Source organism: Notolabrus celidotus, chromosome 21, assembly GCF_009762535.1.
Source record: "Notolabrus celidotus isolate fNotCel1 chromosome 21, fNotCel1.pri, whole genome shotgun sequence".
Lineage (NCBI taxonomy): Eukaryota > Metazoa > Chordata > Actinopteri > Labriformes > Labridae > Notolabrus > Notolabrus celidotus.
The window spans coordinates 6,512,096-6,527,396 of record NC_048292.1 but is presented as its reverse complement, the minus strand read 5'-3'; the positions used below and the strand labels follow the sequence as shown (position 1 = coordinate 6,527,396).

At 38.3% G+C, this 15,301-nt stretch overlaps 1 protein-coding gene across 3 annotated transcripts; it reads left to right on the top strand.

Annotated features, from left to right (window-relative positions):
* The first annotated feature begins 407 nt into the window (after nucleotides 1-407).
* Nucleotides 408-13,258, top strand: nup50 (nucleoporin 50). Of its 3 annotated transcripts, none has more exons than XM_034673294.1 (8): nucleotides 408-573; nucleotides 2,394-2,472; nucleotides 2,590-2,673; nucleotides 2,769-2,982; nucleotides 5,687-6,340; nucleotides 8,405-8,489; nucleotides 10,167-10,285; nucleotides 12,175-13,258. In XM_034673294.1, exons 2-8 carry the CDS (start codon nucleotides 2,404-2,406, stop codon nucleotides 12,372-12,374), a joined length of 1,425 nt encoding a protein of 474 aa, XP_034529185.1. In that variant the 5' UTR covers nucleotides 408-573; nucleotides 2,394-2,403; the 3' UTR covers nucleotides 12,375-13,258. The 3 variants fall into 3 exon arrangements, with proteins under 3 accessions (XP_034529185.1, XP_034529186.1, XP_034529184.1); XM_034673295.1 differs by lacking the exon at nucleotides 408-573 and adding an exon at nucleotides 1,183-1,523; XM_034673293.1 differs by lacking the exon at nucleotides 408-573 and adding an exon at nucleotides 1,253-1,296.
* Nucleotides 13,259-15,301: the final 2,043 nt, after the last annotated feature.

Here is a 15,301-nt window from a genome sequence, read left to right as displayed (position 1 = left end):
ATGTGTTTTATTTCTTTATCTTGACTTGTGTGTTTTTATGATCTGCCTGTTTTATTTTGCTGCCCATGTGAAGCACTTTGTAACTTGGTTTTTGAAAAGTGGCCTGCAAATAAAATTATTATTATTATTATTATTATTATTATTATTATTATTATTATTATTATTATTAATAAATGTTTAATTAACTACAGAAATATGACCTGGCAGTGAGTCTGGCAGTTTAAATTGGACTGATTCATACCCATTTTACAAATAACACCTAATAACACATTCTAGACTACTTAAACCTAGCTCTTTTCTCTCTTTTGGCTTTTTTAATAAGTCAGATGCTTTGGACTACAACTCCCACAGTAAAATTGCCGGCTATGTTTGCTGCGCATGCGTAACAGCGTTGGGCGCGCCAACCCATGCGGATATACCGCTATGTAAAATGGCGGCGTGAGTGAGGCTCGTTCAAAATAGATCAGAGTTACCTGTGAAGGTGGTTAGCTAATACTGTGAAACGATCTGCGTTACGTGAAGCTGCATCCGAATCATTCAAAGGTAGAGGAAGGAATTCACATTCCAGAAAAGGTTTGTCAAACTCTCAATACATTATAAAGAATGTAAATGAGTCTGTATGAGGCGCTAACGTTAGCTCTCCAGCTGTATTTAACATGATGTTAGCTGCTAGGTGCTAACGTGCGGGGCCGGTGTTTCGGTTTCAAGAGTTACCGTGTTGAATGATGACTTTCACATGCATGCGTCGGGGTTGTCGTAGCTGCGGTGTGCGTCAGGTTAGAGCTGTCATCTCGACGACGTTCACCGACGCATTTGCATGGAAGTCGCAAGATAACATGGTCACTGTGTACACTGAAACACCGGTTAGCTACAGTGCCGTCAACCTGCCGCTAGCTCACCGGCTAACAAACAGAGGATGGATGTTGGTTGATGAAGGTTTTATATTACAGGTGTTGTAAAAACTATTTCCCCTGGTCAACGGTTAATCCACCTCTGACATTAGTAACCATAAATGTAACCGTTAACCGTTGCTAACATGATAGGTAGAGCTAATTAAAACAAGCTAAGAGCTGTTACCTAACTTACAGTCTGAAGGGCAGTTTGTGTATCTCTGGGGTTTCCAGGGCAACAATCTGTAGTAGATTGTTTTAATCTGAGGTCAGAACAATTAAAAACTGAAATATTAAGATTAACGTGAGTGTAACAAACACACACCGGCATCAAACGTGACCCCTCGGGGATACTCTCTTACAACACACCGGCAGTGATGACACCGGCTGGTAGAAGGTTCTGGAGGGAAGTTATGACATTTACTTGAATTATTACCTCCAGCAAACATGAACAACCTGATTATCAGTATACAACTGTCTCCATACTAACGGCTATGAACTCTTGCAGCCTTGTTTACACGTTGTCATGGTTTTTAATGTTTTATTTTTAAAACTTTCTTCTAAATATAACATTTTATTGCATCGTGCATCTCAACCTGATATCAACCTGTGTTCAAAATAGTCAACTCAAAGGTAAAATCTTTGTTTAGTAGGCCTGACATGTTTATTTTGGCTGACCATACATTTGATAAACAGAAATGTAAACCAGATAAATGCAATTATGTGTTTTATATTGAAAATACCAGACTTCTATGATACACAATAATACTTAATGTGCGCTTTATGAACTCAAATAGTGTATATTAGCCTGATATATGCCAACTGTTGTCATTTATGTTGCTCCTGAGTACAAAGATATCCTCCATAAAGGTGTTTTGGAGCTAGCTAACAGCTAGCTTTAGCCTCACCTGATGGTACCTGGACGGTGTGAAAGCACCTAGCCATAACACCCAGGCCTGAATCCTACAGTTAACTTTGTGATATTCTGAGTGAGAATCATAATATTATTATATTTACATCATTTTAATTTATTGCAATACTTGTTTAGAACTACAAATACTCAAATTTGACATTATACAAGCTTTAAAATGTTAAATAGAGTGTAAAAATTAATAAAGCAGCATATATTCAGTGACAAGGAGCTGGATCTTTCTAAAGAAATTCTAAAAAGTATGACAGTTTAGTCTGACAACTTTAGGCCATGCACTTATGATGTTACAGGGTTTCTGTAGGTGAGGTAAAAGGTGTCACCTATTCTTGATCTTCCTCTAAAGACAAATCCACATCTATAGAGGTGAAACCACAATGTCAAAGTCTTCTGCTACAAGTATGAATTTAAATTTGATGACGTACAGATCTTAAAACCAGAAGACTTTCTTTAAGATCAAAAGTGAAAGTACTCTTCTGATAGATTTAGCTCAATGAAACCTGTGAAGTATCCAGCAGAGAGAGAAGTTTAAATCAGAAGCTCATTATCGTACATGGTTTTATTTTGTGTCACAGAGTCGGTGGGATGGCGAAGAGGATCGCTGATAAAGAGCTAACGGACCGGAACTGGGATCAGGAGGAGGAAGGAGAGGAGGTGAGACTCGAATGAACCCAAATATCAAACGCTGAATTCATGAAAATACTTGAAAACCTTTAAAATCATCTTTCATGTAAATTAAACTCAGTAAATCTAAAATGTTCCCTCCTCCAGGCCGGGACGTTCTCAATCGCCAGCGAGGATGTGTTGAAGAACCGACCAATCAAAAAGGCAAAGCGCAGAAACATCGGAGGAGAGGTGAGACCCAACTTGTTACCTTTTTTAGAATTTGACATGAGATTTAAAGCCGCATGGTTCAGTGTCTAACGTCTGGATGTTGTCTTGTGTTTCAGGGCGAGGCGAGTGGAACTTTCAAAGGTTTTAAAGGTTTCGCGTTGAGCACAGGGACACCGGCGGCGCCGAGCGTGACCTCGACTCCAACAGGGTTTTCTGGTTTCGGAGGAAACGGAGGAGGGTTTAAAGGACTCGTCGGTCTCACCAACGGGAACAGCCTCACGCCGCCGTTTGGTGGTTTCTCCTCTCCTATTGCATCCACAGCTTCACCTGGTGAGGAGTTCAACCTTAAGTGTGACTTTTATTGTCTGATATGAAAGAAGTAGAGGTGTCTTCGACACTCTCAGAGGGCGAGGACATGGGTGTGTCTTTCTGCTGGTCAGACTGGCAGAACAGTCACAGCAGGTTTCTTTTCTTTTGTGCGGCTGAGACTCCGACTTCATTAAAATCAAGCAGGCATTAAGCTGAAGTGTGAACAGTTCAGACGTGACTGTCTGAGAGAAATCCCTCTGCAGGGTCGGGCTCAGGCGGTCTGTGGTGTGTGCTTCGTCTCAGCTGTAAGGGGAAGTGTTGTTTGCAGTGGGAGAAGAGAACTGACTAATAATGTGGTTGTGGAGAGATCTGCATGGATCAGGTCAACCTTAGTACAGTCTGAAGCTATACTGATATCAAATTCTCCATCGTCACACATGAAGAGATTGTCCCTGATTTGAACTCTTTGATTTCTGAGGTGAATAAGAAGTGAAAACTGCTGCAGATGTGGCAGATGCACTCATCAAGCTGCAGCGATCCATACTGATTCTATTCACTGCAACAGTTTTTTGCTGCAGTAGTTCAGTGACTCCTGCAGAGAAGGTAACCCCTCATTAGAAATAAAGACAGCCTGGTCTAATGCCAGAGGTGTCTGAATGTGAGGAGTAGTGTCAGTGGTTGTAAAGGCTAGAAAAGCTCTACATAAGAACGAGTATATTTACCATTTTTATCTCACAAAGGATCCAGTTTGGATTCAACAGAAATATCTTTAATGAGGTTTTGAATTCTCTTCTTTTTACCTGTTATTCGACAGCTATCCTATTTGTGTAGATGAACATGTAAGCTCTTGTATTCCAGTTGTTTTAACAGCTGCCTAACATGAAAGCCGACGTCTTTGTTGCAGAATTGACAATAAATCAGAAACAGTATTATGATCGTGAAGTTTTACTCGCATCATGTCAGAAGCAGAGTTAACTTAGTGATCCCAAGGGGGGAGCTATAGGTCACCTTATTATGTTACTACTACTAATACTAATACTACCACTACTACTACCATACTACTACTTATAATAATAAAAACATAAAATAAATAAATAATAGTGATAATAATGACAATAATATAAATGATAATAATAATGATTAAAATAATGATAATTATAAAAATAATAAAAACTGACTACTACCACTACTAACAATAATTGTTATCCAAATAAATACTTCTAATAATGATGATAATGATAATAATAATAAAAATAAATCCTACTCCTACTAATAATAATAACAATAATAAATACTATTACTAATAATGATGACCATGATGATGATGATGATGATACAAATAGATACTTCTACTATGACTACGACTTATAATAATCATAATAATAATCAGATCAGATCAGAAATACTTTATGTATCCAGGGGGAAATTCAGTTGTTACAGAATGCTCTTATACACAATATGAAAAACTCAAAATATTTATAGAAAGAAGGAATAAAATAAGATATAGATATGAATAAAACAATATAAATTGGATTAATAAGAAGTATGTACTGAAACGCAGAATAGTTACAGTTGGATATGTACAAAAGCCCTGGGAATGAAGGTCTTATATACAGGATGTTGAAGTGGCAGGGACATTGCACAGTGTATCGCACAGAGTACAGAATGTAGTTCAGTCATATAGTTAGTAATCAAACAAATTGCTACTTTTGCTACTACTAATAATAATAAATATAACTACTATGATTACGACTACTGATAATGATAATCACACTAACTACTACTGCTGCTGCTGCTGCTACAACTTCTACTTATAATAATAATAATACAAAATGTGTTTATATGACACTTCTAAAAACATGGCTTTACAAAGTTCTTTGACAGACAATAAAACAATATACATGAGATCAAACCAAGAACCCAACACCAAAATCTTAACAGAAAAAACTACAACATAAAACCCCACAGCTGAATAACTATAGGAACCCAAGCAACACATTAACATCACAGAGGCTCATAATGTAGAATAATAAACATCAGGACAGAGAAATAATGAAGACGAAGAATAAAGAAATATTAAACACATTCATCTTTCTGGAAATGATGAAAGAATATGCACATAAGAAAGCTAATATGCATTTATTAGAGTAAGTAAGAATGTCTGTGCTGTATCACTGTTCACACTGCGCACATGCTGCTTAATAGGTCCTGAAATATTAATGAGAAATATATGTATTCATGTTCAGAAACGCACGGTGAAGAGACGACTGCTCTGCTTTAATAAGGTGTTTCATAGCTGCTCACAGGTCAGATAAATCCATGTGTCATCATGTTTTTAAGATCTGAGGAGCTGATGTTCATGGAGAATCTTTACTGATTATTAAGGAACATTCAGCGACCTCTGTTGTTGTTGTTGTTTATTCAGGATTGTGTTGTACAGTGGAGCCGCTGATTTCTGATTGTGTCGATATTCTCCTCTCTGCAGTGTTGTTGTGTAATGGAGTTGAAAAGCTGCTGTATTGTGTGTATTTTTGCTTCTGTGTCGGAGTGTAATGGAGCTGAATCAGTGGGGGGTCGGAGTGTGTGTGTGTGTGTGTGTGTGTGTGTCTCCTTTCATTTCATGTGGATGTGCCGCCGCGGGGCAGGATGAGGGGGGGGTGTTGCTGAGGGGGGGGGGGGAAGGGGGCTACTGCCACGCTCACATCTCTCTCCTCCATCACCTCAGGTCTGACGTTCAACGGCCCCGCCTCCACTGACATCACCGCCAAGCAGACGAACGGCTCCGCCCCCAGCCCGGCTCAGAGCTCGGGCTTCTTCAGCAGCGGCAGCAGCAGCAGTGCGAGCAACAAGGAGTACAGCCGGCAGCTCACCGCGCTCAACTGCTCGGTGCGCGACTGGATCACCAAACACGTCAACGACAACCCTCTGTGCGACCTCAACCCCATCTTCAGGGATTATGAGCGCCACCTGGCCAGCATCGAGCGCAAGTACGGAGCCAGCTCTGCTGACGGAGGAGCCGAGGAGAAGACGTCCACAGCCGCCTCCTCCTCTCCTCCTCCTCCTTCCTCCTCTACATCCTTGTCTTCCTCCTCCTCCACGGCTCCGGCTCCCGCAGCATCTTTGTTCTCCTTCAGTAAAACCTCCACAGATGACTCAGTTCGGGGGAGAAGCAGCAGCAGCAGCGGCCCCGGCGTCACGTTTAACTTTGGTCAGAAGGTGGACAGCTCTGTGCTCGCCTCCTTAGCCACCAAATCGACTCCCCCAAGCTTCTCCTTCTCCTCCAGCGCCTCCTCCAGCACCGCATCCCTGTTCGGAGCTCCTGGGTCCGCTGCTCCACTGTCCTTCAGCGGGAACAAGACCAGCGATGCTCAGCCGGCAGGTAAGGCAACATGACCATTAGAGTGATGTCTGTAGACGTAGAGAGGAGCAGAGAGACGTCAGTCTGTCGTTAGTTAGTGTGTGAGTTCTCTGAAGGAAGCAAAAACAAGCAAACAGTGCTGCAAATACTCAGATTATCACATCACACACGAGCCAGATTAAATCTCTGTCCACTTATTGATCCTGAGCTGCAGCAGATCATCCACTAATATTCATATTATCCAATAATTTCCACCACATTTTCGCTAGTTTCAGATTCTCAGTGCAGAAATTTGCTGCTTTTTAGAACAAACTGTAATATCTTTGACTTTCAGGCTGTTGGCCAGACAAAATAGGCTGTTCAGGTACTTTACTGGACCAGGTGAGAGAAGTTAAAATGCAATTAAATGTCCCCTGAGTCAGAAGTGAACACTTTTAATGTCATTCATCAAAAAAGGTCCAAAAGTAGTTCATCGTGTGCAAAAAACAGAAGAAAATGAGGAATATTTGACGTCTGAGAGGCTCAAATCTGCTGTTTTTAACATTTTCTCTCCACAGATAATCACTCACCCAAGTTTTGTATTAATGACAGACTAATCAAACATTGATTTAATGTCTTTCTTTAACCTCTGTAGTAAAAAACACAAGGTTTAATGTGTTTTATCTGCATTTAATGGTGAGAAATGATGTCTCTTGTTCTCAGATTTGACATTTGAAGGTTAAAATCCTGCAGAATGAAACCAAGACGTCCAGTTTAATCTTCCATAAGATGAATAATGGCATAACGTATTGCAAATTTAGAGAAAAACGTCCTGTAGGTTTGAGAGTCTGATTTTAATCCACGCATAAATACGTCTAATCTATGATGTTTGAGTCTGAAGATCAGAGTCAGGAATAACGGATCATAAGAAACGACATTTTCAAATATCTATCCGATCAGGAGCGTCCTGTTCGTCCTTTAATGCTCAGAGTTTGAGTCCTGCCTGGTGATCAATTCTTACGTGTTAATAAAAAGTCAGAATAATCTAAGAGGAGAAAGGTGACAGACCAAGAGAGCGCTGCAAATTAAATCTTCAGATTATTTTTCAGTCGTGAAATATGAGAAATGACGAGGAGAACAAGAAGATATTAACATTTGAGATTGACCGATAAAAGACAACTGCAATGATTTAACAAGCTCTTAAAACACGAGTATTTTCCTTCCATCAACTAGGAAGAAAAAAACATAAGAATGAAAATATCTGATTTACTGTTTCAGATTATTCTCAAATCTTGTGTTTTTTAAATGAGGTTTGGTTTGGCGAATATTTCACCTTAAGAGAGACGTTGTTTCGCCCTTATTAGACTATTTTTGTGTAAAACAGGACAAAAAAATCCTCAGTCACTTTAGAATAAGACAGATTCAGTCAGGATTAAATATGATAAATGTCCGTCTGTCCTCGAGGAGCAAACAGAAATAAAACATCAACCCAAACATCCTCAGTTAAATGTTACATTTTGTGTAAATCAAAGAGAGAGACAGAAAATAATCTCAGACCCAGCCTCACTGTCCCCTCCTCTTCCTCCTCTTACAGCCTCTAAATGTGTAATTACAGAGAGTAAATCTACTTTTGGAGTCACCTTTGTCCGTCTGTTGGTGTTTGTCTCACTAACATGGATTTAATGTTTGTAATGAGCAGGAGGAGATTAAAGAAGGTGTCGAGTCCACTCGAGCAAATCAGGATTATCTCCTTCATCCGCTAATCTGGAGATTAATGGACGAATCAAAGCCGGCTGATTCAGATTTTTTGTTTTCATTTACTACCTGTCCAAAGCTGAGATGTGTTCTCATGAGAGGATCACGTCCAAACAGTCGATCATATTCATTATTAATCAATGCAGACGCTGATTCATTAAAAATCAGTTTGTAGAAATCATTGATCTAGTTTCTCTTCTCTGAAAGCTTTGGTCACCTGACTCCTCACAGTCTGAATTATATTTAAACCTGGAACAGAATAATCAAAGCGTTTCTTACATATATATATATATATATATATATATATTTATACATGCATATATAATGAATCCTTATGTCTTCTTCCTGTAGATGAAAACGGAGACGAGGAGTCGGAGGAGCCGCCCAAAGTGGAGATCAAGGAGGTGAAAGAGGACGACGCCTTCTACTCCAAGAAGTACGTAACCCTGATTTCAAACTCCTTCTTTAAGTTATTCAACATTTAAACAATATATAATCCAATATTTTCCTCCTGAGAGTTTAAAGAGATTAATTCCTGGAGAACAGTCTTAATCTTGTCGTTATGATCTGACTCCATCGATTACATTTCATAAAGACGATTCAGTGCTCCTTAAAGTATCTAGCTCCTCTACATCTAAACCAAATATATATTTCAAACAGTTTTAAATCCTCTGATAAATGTAACAGAATTGTGTTTAATGCATCTTTAAAACACCAGATTTAATATGAACAGTTTCTGAATTAATGTAAAGCCCTTGGACCAAAATGTTGTTGTTTTTTAATGGAGTCTGGTGCAGATAATCCATTTATGCTTAAAGTGTGCTGAGGTAATTATTCAGCGGGATTATTGTTCCTCAGTCTGTTCAGTCAAAGTGATTTTTTCCCTCAAACTGTTAATTTAAATCATTTTCTGATTTTTAAAGAGGAACAAGGGTTAACTGTTTCTCATGGAAATATGATCTGCTGCCTCAAAAAAAAACGTGAAGAACAATAAATATTAATCAAATTAGAAGTTAATGTATTTTCTATGAACAGTGTGTTTTTGCTCTCAGGGCTCCGGACTTAATTCACTGTAAACAACTTTATTTATATCACATTAGACAAGATGAGAATGAACTTTAGTAACCCCCCAAAGGAGATTCTGCTCCAACATTACAGGACAGAATATGAGTTACACGAAAATAATCAAGAATACATGAAATACAAAAAAGAGTGTAATTAGATATGTAGGGTTGAGGGTTTAATCCTAACAGCTCCTAAAGTTGCCACAAAACAAACATCAAACGCCTCTTAAATCTTCCCTATGTAGATTTTAACATTTGACCTCAGAACATTCTTAAAGGAACAGAGCGGTCTGTTATATTCTTTCATTTAAAAAGTTCTGTTTCTGAATCAAATTCCATTAAAAAAAACACAACATTTTAGTCTACCATCTGTAATTTATTCTTCACATCTCTGAATGATGAAGTTAGCACTTTTTGAAGTAAGTTTCCCACAATTCTGTTTCATTTATGAGAGATATTATGTATATTAGGATACATCATTTAGTGGATGAGTCACACTTGTACTTTTCGAACAGGATAACGATTACAAAGATGTGGCCAAGACTGTTTTTTTTTCCCTCAAGCACAAAGTTTTAATATCGATATTAAAACTATGGAGCAGGATGTGGATTTATGTCATTTAATGTATTGTGATAGACACACAGATGTAACATCATGAATGTTATTACAATAATTAAAGAGATAAGAGATGGTTGTTGGTTTTCAAGGCTTTTAATTTAATTTTTTAAACCAGATTCCATTAAAAGAAACTCAACATTTTAGTCTGTCAGTTATGACCTGGTCTAAAAGTCCCTTAACATTTTTTTTACAGTCTATTTCCCACAATTCAGTTAAATTTGAGTGTGACATTTTGAACTTTCTGAGCTCACACTTGAGTTTTCCTTATACTGAAGTCAACACAAGAACAGAAGACAAAGCCCGACCCTGAACGTGTCATAAATGTGACAAGAAGAAGTTTCATTATGCTCAGCAGAATGTATGACGCTCATCACGTGTAACCCTGTACCTACTTTCTAAAATGTGTGTGTGTGTGTCTGCGTCTCTTTCAGGTGTAAACTCTTCTACAAGAAGGACTCTGAGTTCAAAGAGAAAGGTGTAGGGACGCTGCACCTCAAAGAGACGGAGGACGGAAAGACTCAGATGATCATCCGCGCAGACACAAATCTGGGTAAAAAAGAAAACATCAACACAAAAACAAAACGTCAGGAGTTTGTGTTTCGGGAGGGAAACTGGGACACGTTTGGGTCCACTGGAAGTTCAGACGAGTTCAGTGTTTTTGAAGAAGAAGAGGAGGGGGGGGGGGGGGGAGGGGGGTGCTAAATAAAACATCTTAGATGTGACGAGCTAAAAACAGAGCTGAAGTCAGAGCTGTGTTTCGGCTTTTTGTCAACAGTTCATGTTATTAGATTCTCATCAAGCTGATGAGCCCTCGATCAAACCGCCACACAATCCAAAAATAATGAAGTCCAATATTATAACAACACATTCACTATTCTTACTGAAGCCCTAGACAGCTTTCTGCTCATTACTCTTCATTACATTGATCTTTTGGCTCTTCAAGTTCAAGAAGTGTCAAATGATCAGAGCCCGACGTGATGTTTTCACAAACACTCCTCATTTCTGCTTTAAAAACAAACTCATCTTCACATTTCTCCTCTGAATGATTGATGACCTTCACTTCACCACAGACTAACGCATATAAATATCCAAAACCTCTCAGACAGACCGACAGAGAGCAGACACGTTCTCCATGTTCTCACTGTGAGAGGCAGCTGGGCTGTGATCAAACAGCTCCACCTGCTGGTCAAACTGAGGAACTGCTGCTGACTGACTTCACACTAAAGGGATCCTTTCTTGAGCTCTGAACCAAATGATTTCCCAAAGTCAAGCAGGAAAACAATAAGAATCCTCCAGTCTTGCAATCATAGTGAGTCTAATGACGGACTTTGGTATTTTTGTGCAGAACAAAAAGTAGAAGTTTACAATAAAATATTCAAGATAAACTTATTGAAATGGTTCAAGCTAAATGTTAAGAACCAGGTTATTGCAAGTGTACACCATAATGTATACAATAACAATAATCAGAGATGTGATCCTTCAGATTTATCTGGATTTACTGATTTATTGAAAAGTGAAAAGTTCAAAACTTTAACATTATTTAAGTTGGCATAACTGTGACTTAAAATGTTTATACAGAAACTTTAAAAACATGGTGAGATAGGTTCGAAACTCTTTATGAATTAGAATTCAAGCTTCAATTAATCAATCAAGCTTTATTTATAAAGCACCTTTCATACAAATCATATGGAATATAAAGTGCTTTACAGTGATAAAAAAACAAGAAAAAAGCAGGAAAAAAATAATGGCAGAAAATACTAAATAAAAACAAAAAAGGATATTATTAATTATAGTAGTTATTACTTTTTTATGATATATTTTTTGGGCTTTTACAACTTTATTTACATGGGATAGGGCATTAGATAGAGTAGAGAACAGGGAAAAACATGGATTTAGAAGTAGAGACTCATTCACACTGACAATAATAAAATGTAATTTAAATAATAAAAAAGGAAAAATGTAAAAAAACAAAACAAGTTAAAGCGTCAAAATAATACTAATACTATAAATAGTTAAAATAAATGTATAGATAAATATTGTTATGGATAAAAGTGGAAGGTAAATGAAGAAATAAAACAGAGTAGTCAAATAATATTAAATAATAATTTAAAAAATAATAATAATACATTTTATTTAAAGGCACCTTTTAAGGCACTCAAGGTCTCTTTACAAGGCAGAGTTTTTTTTTTTTAAAAGAACAATATTTAAAAAAAAAAAATGTCTTTAATATAATAAAGACAAGTTGTCAAAAATCAATAAAAGAACATTAAAATCAATATAAAAAGTGAAAGTAATAACATTATGGAACTCTACATCAAAGCCAGACTGAATAAATCATATTTTAGTTTGTTTGAAAGTCTGAACATCTCCAGCTCCTCTCAGAGAAACAGAAACATAGTCGTGGTTTGCATCTTAACTTTCGTCTCTCTCCGTCTGTAGGAAACATCCTGCTGAACATCATCGTGCAGTCGTCCATGCCGTGCTCTCGGGTCGGGAAGAACAACGTCATGGTTGTGTGCGTCCCCAACCCGGTCGTGGACGACAAAAACCCCACCAGCCCCGTCCCCCTTCTCATCCGGGTCAAGACTGCCGACGACGCCGACCAGCTGCACAAGACGCTGGAGGAGAAGAAAGGCTAAACCCCATCTTCCCCCCCTCACACACACACACACACACACACACACACACACACACCTGAGCTTTTAGCAGACTCATCCCCCCTCGGACTTATCATCACACCGGTTTTATCCACACATACATATGTGCACGCATACACTTGTACTTAACTCACCTGGTTAATCACATTTCCCTCAGATCCTCACACTAAAATTGGTCGTCATACTGTGAAACGTTTATTTAGACTCTCAAATCTAAAAGCAGGTCGTCAACGTCGTCGTCGCCGTCGTCGCTCTCCGACTCGGCTACATTCCTCCCGGTTGGACGCTGCTGCTGCTGTTTTTATTGGAGAAACAGAACGATGTATCTTATATCTCTCAGTGTTGAGTTTTACTGTTTTAATTTGGTCGTCGGGTGACTGAAAGTGTGAACAAAGCAAATTATTATTGTCGATCTTAACCACTGAGTTTATTTTGGGGACAACTCCAAATAAAAAAAAAAAAAGGTCCAGTCGATTTGGTTTTACAAATTAAATCCTTGCAGTAACAGTTAATGTTTTTTAAGTGAACGTGTTGAGGAGTTAGCGTGTCTGCTGAGTGTTTCTGTTTTTTGTTTTTTTTCTTGTCGCTCTGGAAACTATTTATTGTGCGGGCAGGATTTGTGCTCTCACCGATCGAACCTCGTGTGAATGTTTCCCCCCGAAGAGCTTCTGAAAATCTGCGTGAAAGAGAAGAGTGAAACAGACCGGTTACCTTTTCTTTTTATTTTCTGTAAACATGGACTCTGTTGTTTTTCCAAGTGTCCTTTGTGTGGCCTTTGGTTCGGCCCTCGAGATGAGGCATGCTGTCATCGTCTGAGAACATTTGTAAAGACATTTATTGGGGAATAAAAGGAATCAAACCACAAAGTGTGCTGCCCTTTAATTTCTGTGTTTCAGATGTTTCTTTTAAATCTAACAGGTTTAAATAATCTTAATTTAATGCCACATGATGTTTGTGAGGGATTCATGGGATTTTTTAAAGACTGTTTGTTCTATTTACTGAAGATGTAACCTTCCATCCATTTCAACAAAAAGGTGTTGTGCATAAAAACACGCTGACACTTGTGAAGTAATGACGTTTTTAATTGATGATGAGGCTCACAGAGAAAAAAGGTAAATCCTCTGAAGAGCAACAAAAGATAACTTCTCAATCAATCAATCTTTATTTGTATAGCGCCAAATCACAACGAACGTTATCTCAAGACGCTTTTACAAACATAGGAGGTCTAGACCACTCTATGTCAAATTATGAACAGAGACCCAACACCAAGACAGGGTAAGACTCAGTCTGACCCCACCTTAATCCATCATGAGCATTGCACCTCGCAGTATTTAGCAAGTTACAGCGGCGAGGAAAAACTTCCTTTTAACAGGCAGAAACCTCCAGCAGAACCAGACTCATGTTAGACAGCCATCTGCTGAGACCGAATTAGATCTGGAAAGACAGATAGAGGGGAGTAAGAGAGAGAGGTGGTAGTGATGAGACGAGTAGTAGTAGCTGTTGCCGCTGGAGTCCAGAAAGAACGTCAGTAGCAGTACAGTAGCTCAGAGGAATCTACGAGACAATGGAGCTCAGGGACTCCAGAAAGGTCTATGGTTAGTAACTTTAATGGGACAGGCAGAGTTAAAGTAAGTGATGGGGGGTTTGGGGGGAAGGGGGGGATGGGATCCCAGTGTGTCAGTGCGCCAGTTCCCCCGGCAGTCTAGGCCTATAGCAGCATAACAAAAGCTGGTCCAAGCCTGATCCAGCTTTAATTATAAGCTTTATCAAAAAGGAAAGTTTTAAGCCTAATCTTAAAAGTGGAGAGGGTGTCTGAATTCATTCTAATATTTTGAGAATCACAAGTGAAAATCCCAACCTAAAGTTTTCTCCCATTATTAAAACGATTTGACAGATTTTATTCTAAAAGCTGCAAAATGATTGAACATGTGACAGATTAGTCATTAAACATGCATGTGTAAAGATGAGTTATTTATTGTAGGGAATACGTTTTCATTTCCATCATATGATTATTTAAACTTAAGCCTATGTTGTTGTTTACATAAATTAAATATTTCATGTTGCATTGTATGATTAAAATAAAAGTTAACTACATTTAAATCATGTAATAATGTCTTTCAATGGTATAAAGGTGCTAAATGAAGGAAAACACCATAGTACACTAATTTCACTCTGACATATCTGCACTCAAATGTGTGTAAGAGTGCTCGAGTGTTGGATTTTGTTCTTAGTCACAAAAAAATCCCAAATAAGAAAACAATGGTAAATGTCGGATTCTTAAAAACTTCATACGTGGGTTTGAAGAAATCTTAACTGAGTCTTTGAAATGCAAAAGGTTCAACAGAGTGTCAGGAACGAGATGGGGAAAGTTAAGAAATACCTTTAAAATAGATCTGAATTAATGTTAAAAATGTGAAGGGTTCATCTTCAGGAAAACAGGAATGAGATTTGTAAAGTTCACAGATGTGTCAAATAGATTTTGATTGGTTTTAAAGAGCAGAAACAGATCAGTGGAGAAGCTGACGGATGAAAATAGATCTAAATAGAGCAAATAAGTTGGAGGAGTTTATCCTCTGGAGAGTTAGAATATAGTTGTGTTGATTTAAGGTTACGTTTCCCCTTAATAGGATCCTGGAGGAGAAGGGTTGCTGTTTGGGAAGCTTAAAAAATCACTGTACTTAAATTAAAAGTCAAAGAAAATTTACCCTTGTGTCAGTGGAGGTATGATGCTCCACAAACACCCACTGATTCTATCAAAATGATAGACAAATAAAGAGATGGACCAAAAAGAAGAGAAATGGGAGTCAGAAACACAAAGAACTGCCATGTAACAGAACTCAAGCTCAGATTTTCACACAGCTGAAAAGACAGAAAGCCAGCTGATGGTGTCCACCTTCTGTGAGCAGAGA

Coding starts and splice junctions, on each gene's coding strand:
- nup50 (XM_034673293.1), top strand. CDS start 1,268: ATGACACCGGCTGGTAGAAGGTTCTGGAG. Junction 1,297..2,393: donor GCTGGTAGAAGGTTCTGGAG/GGAAGTTATGAC, acceptor TTTGTGTCACAG/AGTCGGTGGGATGGCGAAGA. Junction 6,341..8,404: donor CAGCGATGCTCAGCCGGCAG/GTAAGGCAACAT, acceptor TTCTTCCTGTAG/ATGAAAACGGAGACGAGGAG.